Source organism: Leopardus geoffroyi, chromosome A2 (assembly GCF_018350155.1).
Source record: "Leopardus geoffroyi isolate Oge1 chromosome A2, O.geoffroyi_Oge1_pat1.0, whole genome shotgun sequence".
Lineage (NCBI taxonomy): Eukaryota > Metazoa > Chordata > Mammalia > Carnivora > Felidae > Leopardus > Leopardus geoffroyi.
This window is the reverse complement of record NC_059331.1, coordinates 122,956,775-122,962,454: the sequence shown is the minus strand read 5'-3', so window position 1 is coordinate 122,962,454 and position 5,680 is coordinate 122,956,775. Positions and strand designations below refer to the sequence as shown.

General features: G+C 44.5%; 1 protein-coding gene across 2 annotated transcripts; it reads left to right on the top strand.

The window, feature by feature from the left end:
* Positions 1–366: 366 nt before the first annotated feature.
* Positions 367–3,785, top strand: NEUROD6 (neuronal differentiation 6). Of its 2 annotated transcripts, none has more exons than XM_045495237.1 (2): positions 367–592; positions 2,093–3,785. In XM_045495237.1, exons 1-2 carry the CDS (start codon positions 575–577, stop codon positions 2,984–2,986), a joined length of 912 nt encoding a protein of 303 aa, XP_045351193.1. In that variant the 5' UTR covers positions 367–574; the 3' UTR covers positions 2,987–3,785. The 2 variants fall into 2 exon arrangements, with proteins under 2 accessions (XP_045351193.1, XP_045351192.1); XM_045495236.1 differs by having other exon boundaries at positions 369–592; positions 1,952–3,785.
* The last annotated feature ends 1,895 nt before the right edge of the window (positions 3,786–5,680 follow it).

Here is a 5,680-nt window from a genome sequence, read left to right as displayed (position 1 = left end):
ATTTCGGCTCCTTTTCCCCGGCGTTCTTTCCCTGGGTAGCCAGGTGCACGAATGGGATGGTGATCTTTGCTAAACGTCAACATCAACAACAACAAAAACCTCTCGCTCACACAAAAGCCCACCTTGTAAATGAATGGAATATTAACGACTACCTAATAGTTGCACCGTTGGCAGGGCGAAACTGAACACTAACACAGCTATTTCTACAGACTGCCAGTGAAGCTGAAGCAGCTCTAGGAGAGAAACGCACCTACTGTATGTGAAATGCTGGTGCAGATTTTTTCCCTATCAGTCTAACCTTCTGTGTTGATGCATGAATGCTGGTACCCACTTACAGGGATGCCAGATGATCAGTGCAGAATGAAGGTCCCAAGAGAGAGGATCACATGGTTCTCTCTGCCCTGTGACGTCACTAGCAGATGGCATGGGTACCAGCTCTGGCAGTTGGCATCAATGTCACTTTTTAGAGATCAATGAGATAGTGCAGATATACACAGATCTAGAGACTCCAGGAGACGATGCGACACTCAGCCTGAAAAGATTTGGAAGATACAAAATGAAAACCGATTATTGAATGAAGTTAAAACCTAAGGTAATATAAATAAAGATATACTTCAATTGATGCTGGCTTTGCATGCAAGTATTTAAAGATACAGTGTCACTGTCTTATAGTATTTACATGCTCTTTGCCATCTATAACTTCTTATCATATTTCATTCTTATGATGTAACTGTCACATACTTTCACTGCTATTATGTAACACTGCAAGTATGTGGACATTGCTAAGAGTTTGTGTGTGTGTGTGTGTGTGTGTGTGTGTGTGTGTGTGTGTGTGTGTATGTGTGTTGAGGGGGCTGGAGATTGTTACATTCGAAAGTCTGTTTTAACGTGCCTATTTGTTTGAAGACTTTAGATGAAAATACTTGCTACTTCACCAAACGAAAGCCAAAATTGTATTTGAAACACAAATTATTTTCCCCTTTCATTCGGGATTCTGTACACACGTGCACAATTGCAGTCAGAATCCTTGGACCGTTCCTGTCAGATATTAGCTAGAGGGAGACTTCTGTGGCTCGCAGAACAAAAACACTACGAGAGTGGTTTTTTGTCCAGGGTGATTTGAACAGCAGTAAACAGACGATTACATTTGGAAAAAATTTAAATGTAAAAGCAGTTTTAACATTTTCTTTGATTTAAAAAAAATGCCAGTGATTCTTGTCTTTTAAAATGTATTTATGGAGTTTATTCCAAATTAGCCTGACCCCCCACGCACCCCCCCCCCCCGTCTTTTTTGTGAAGGCTGGGAAAACAGTGCTCTTTTACATATATTTCTTCACTGATCAGAAAGAAATCAGTTTAAAAATTGGCTCTGATTAATCTTTTCTTTAAATTCGTAAATGTCAACAGCCACTTATCTAAATTTGCAGTTACATAATACAGCAAATAAAGTTAAGGCTTATTTCTTTTTCGAAAAAAAGAAAGAAACACCTCACAAATTTGTCAGCTAACGGAGAGGTAATACTTTTTCATTTTAAAAACTGGTGTCTCTTTGCATTTTGTACTCAGGGGAATTGGAATTAATGAAATTCTGCATTGCTATATCATGTTTTGCATTTGCTGGAATTCAAAGGTCCTTTTTGTGCATTAAAAATAGTTCAAAATCAAAGGAAAATGGAGATGGTGGTGGCAATGTAATAAATGCTTCTTGTTTTGTTTTCTTTTGATAATTTGCCTGTATAAATTGATCCTCTCGCATGTGTCCATGTAGTTTTTATAATTACGAGTCTGCACAAACTCAAAAATTATAGTTAATGTAAAAAATTGGTCCCCGAATCAGACTTTTTCACGTTTTTCATTTTTTGTATTCTTATGATTAAGTCATTAAATATGCTTTAAGTGTATAAACTTTAAAAATGAAAACACTTTAAATATTGTGCTGGCATTTTTTCAGGTAATTTAAGATTAGAGAACCATGTTAACACTACCGTTTGATGAGTCTGTTGTAATGCCAGAATCCCAGATGTGCAGAAAGTTTTCTAGAGAATGTGAGGACCAGAAGCAAATTAAGAAACCAGAAAGCTTTTCCAAACAGATTGTCCTTCGAGGAAAGAGCATCAAAAGGGCCCCTGGAGAAGAAACCGAGAAGGAAGAAGAGGAGGAAGACAGGGAAGAGGAAGATGAAAATGGCTTGCCCAGAAGGAGGGGTCTTAGGAAAAAAAAGACGACCAAGCTCCGACTGGAGAGGGTCAAGTTCAGGAGACAGGAAGCTAATGCGCGGGAGAGAAACAGGATGCATGGCCTCAACGACGCTCTGGACAATTTAAGAAAAGTGGTCCCCTGTTACTCCAAAACCCAAAAACTGTCCAAAATAGAAACTTTACGACTGGCCAAAAACTACATCTGGGCACTTTCTGAAATCCTGAGAATCGGCAAGAGACCTGATCTGCTCACGTTTGTCCAAAACTTATGCAAAGGTCTTTCCCAGCCGACTACAAACTTGGTGGCAGGCTGCCTGCAGCTCAACGCCAGGAGTTTCCTGATGGGTCAGGGTGGGGAGGCTGCGCACCACACAAGGTCACCCTACTCTACCTTCTACCCGCCCTACCACAGCCCTGAGCTCACCACTCCCCCAGGGCATGGAACTCTTGATAATTCCAAGTCCATGAAACCCTACAATTATTGCAGTGCGTATGAATCCTTCTATGAAAGCACTTCCCCTGAGTGTGCCAGCCCTCAGTTTGAAGGTCCCTTAAGTCCTCCCCCAATTAACTATAATGGGATATTTTCCCTGAAGCAAGAAGAAACCTTGGACTATGGCAAAAATTACAATTACGGCATGCATTACTGTGCAGTGCCACCCAGGGGTCCCCTTGGGCAGGGTGCCATGTTCAGGTTGCCCACCGACAGCCACTTCCCTTACGACTTACATCTGCGCAGCCAATCTCTCACCATGCAAGATGAATTAAATGCAGTTTTTCATAATTAATGAGGAAAATGAAAATAAACAGTGGTCATTCACCTCCCCCGTCTAATTAAGACAAAGCAGATGCTTGTGGGCTGAATAATTGGCACAACTCTATCTAAGGTGTTTACTAGTTTCTGAAGTGTGTTTCAACTATTGTGAGAATTTTCTATGTAATAATAAATCTCTTTTCGTATGAGAACTTCTTTTCCTTTCCTTTTGTCTGTGAAGCACTGTGATTCTGTTTCTACTGGAAGGATTTTTTTTCATGTTTTATTTTCTTTTAAATTCACTTAATTTGTTTGAACAAGGTGTCTAAAAATATACTGTTGAATAAAGACACGCACACAGCATAACTCAATGTCTATTTCAGTTGTACAGTAATTATAAAAATGCATGTTATTAAAATCAGATGAATAAAATGATGTGTTTATAATTACTAGCAATTATATATTATGTATCTCTGAAAATTGAAAATTTAAAATATTGAGAATAACACTAAGGTGACATTGATATTGGAAGATGCATTTGAGGATGTGCAACAATATAAAAAGCTATGCAATTTTCTTTTTATTAAGGATGAATCTAAATGCATTCAATTGGTAACTATTCCTCTTCAAGTTCTGCAGAGGGGGCAACATGATATTTGGGTGGACGGTGTCATGATTTGGGAACAATTATTTCAATCGTAAAGAAAAATTTTTCAGCTCTTGTTTTGTATTGTTCAAAAATTATCTGTACAGGTTTGTTATCACAATGTATAATTGTGTTTTTCCACCCCACGTTTTTAAAGCAATTAAACATAGATATTTACACTCCTAAAGGACATCCATTAGCTGTGATATTTTTGCATGATACTTATTACTTCCTGGTACACAGCTGCTTTCTGTCTCTGACACTCCCTCCTCCCCATTGCAGAAACATTTCTTTATTTCAAAACCGTACGAGATAAAACAAATTTCTTAAACAAAATGGCCAAAGCGCTTACAAGAATTTTTTTTTTTTTTTTTTTTTTTTTTTTTTTTTTGAGTATCTTAAATGAAAGAAGAGGAGCGCACGAGGGTTAAACATCCTGGGGAAACAATGATAAATCCTGGTAACCTTCAGCTCCAGCCGAAATTCGGTGGCAAATTTCCAGCAAACACCAAGAGTGGATGTTAAAAATGGAAGGTTTTACTCTGCGCGGTTTAAATAAGTCTGGCCGATTAGAGGCTAAATTCTGTGTGATTAAAAGTTTCCTGACAAAAGGCCACCAAAAACCCACTTGAATAGCGCCTGGGGAGCTCAGCCTCTTAGGCAGAACTGAGTCCCTCCTAGGATAAAAGCCAAGGAAGGTGGCAGTGACCTCCTTCCAGATGCCCTCTTGCGCCGGTTTGCCCCCCCAGGGGGAGGAGGGGGACAGCTGCGAAGGTCTGCGAGGGTGGCAGAAATGTGTCCCGCTGTGGCGGGACTGAGCGGGTCTGGGTGGGCCTTGGCAAGAGGTCCGCGCTCACCGCCGGCCGGCGCTGCCCACTCGTGCGCCCCGCAGATACTGCCTGAGCCGGCGCAGGCCCGACGGCTCCCGGAGGGCGGCGCGTGGGGGGGCTGGAGCTGGCTTCGTGCCCCCGCGGTTGTCACCGGTGCACAGGGTCACAGGCTGCACCGCCCGTGGCCCGCCCGCAGTGGGCGCCCTTGGGACCCGGGGCCGCGCCCGGCTAGCGGCTACCGAGCTGACCCCGCCCTCCCGGAAAGGGGCTGCGGGGCATGGGGAGCCGGCCTGCCCAGATGCCCTGTCCTGAAATGGGGAGGAGGGGACCTTTTGGGGCCAGGACCCGAGAGGCTGGAAAGGGCGACGCCCATTCTCCCGCTCGGGCTGCTGCAGTGGAGGTAGCCGAGGTGGCGGCTCCAGTTTGCTCAAACTCCGCTGATATCTGTCCCTGTCCTGCCTTCCCATGCCTGCGGGACTTCTAGAGTCGAGGCCGAGAGGCCTGCGACCCATTCTCCAGGGGCAGCGGCTCTCCAGCTCCCCCCGCGTTAGAGCGCACTGCAGCCGCGGTCCGAAGGGCAAAGGGTCCAAGCAGCTGCTGGCGTGGGATTCGGCGGGTGATGCACGCGCCCTTCCAAGTGGTTGTGACAGCACCTGTTCATTCCTTTCCCACGAGGGCAAAGAAGTCAGGGAAAGAGGAGGAAGTGTGCCCTCTAGGGGTGGAGAGACGTTTGCCCGGGGTAGTGAGCCGTCAGTTCCCTGTCTGGACACTGGAGCGACTCGCCCTGGCTTTCTGGCAGACACGCACAAAACCTGCCCTCTCTGGGACCGTGTCCAGGATTGCCAGGCCTCTTCAAGGCCCCTCAGACCCCAAGAGTCTGATCACTGCTCACCCCGTCTGAGCAAAGAGCAAGAAAGTGAGGAAGCATCAGAAACTAGAAGGATCTGACTTAAAAAAAAAAAAAAAAGTAAGGCATTTCTGTTTAGTCACTAACAGAATAAGCGAGGTCTCCCCCACCTTGTTCCAAGGTGACCCGCTTCAAACAACATCGCACGGGCTCAGTGTCTTGTTGGTCCAGACAGGCTTTGACCACAGTCTTTCCAGGGTCACAAATCCATGTTGGAGCTAGAGACTACAACAGGAGATGCATTCTCCCCTCTCCCTCTGGCAATATGGAATGCTGAGAAAAACGCAGCTGGCTGAATGTCTGGGGAAGAAGCAAATGTTCAGAAGAAGTGTCTTATGTCAGGGC

What these genes read in the sequence shown, in the direction of transcription:
- NEUROD6 (XM_045495236.1), top strand. Translation starts at nt 1,973, where the DNA reads ATGTTAACACTACCGTTTGATGAGTCTGTTGTAATGCCAGAATCCCAG.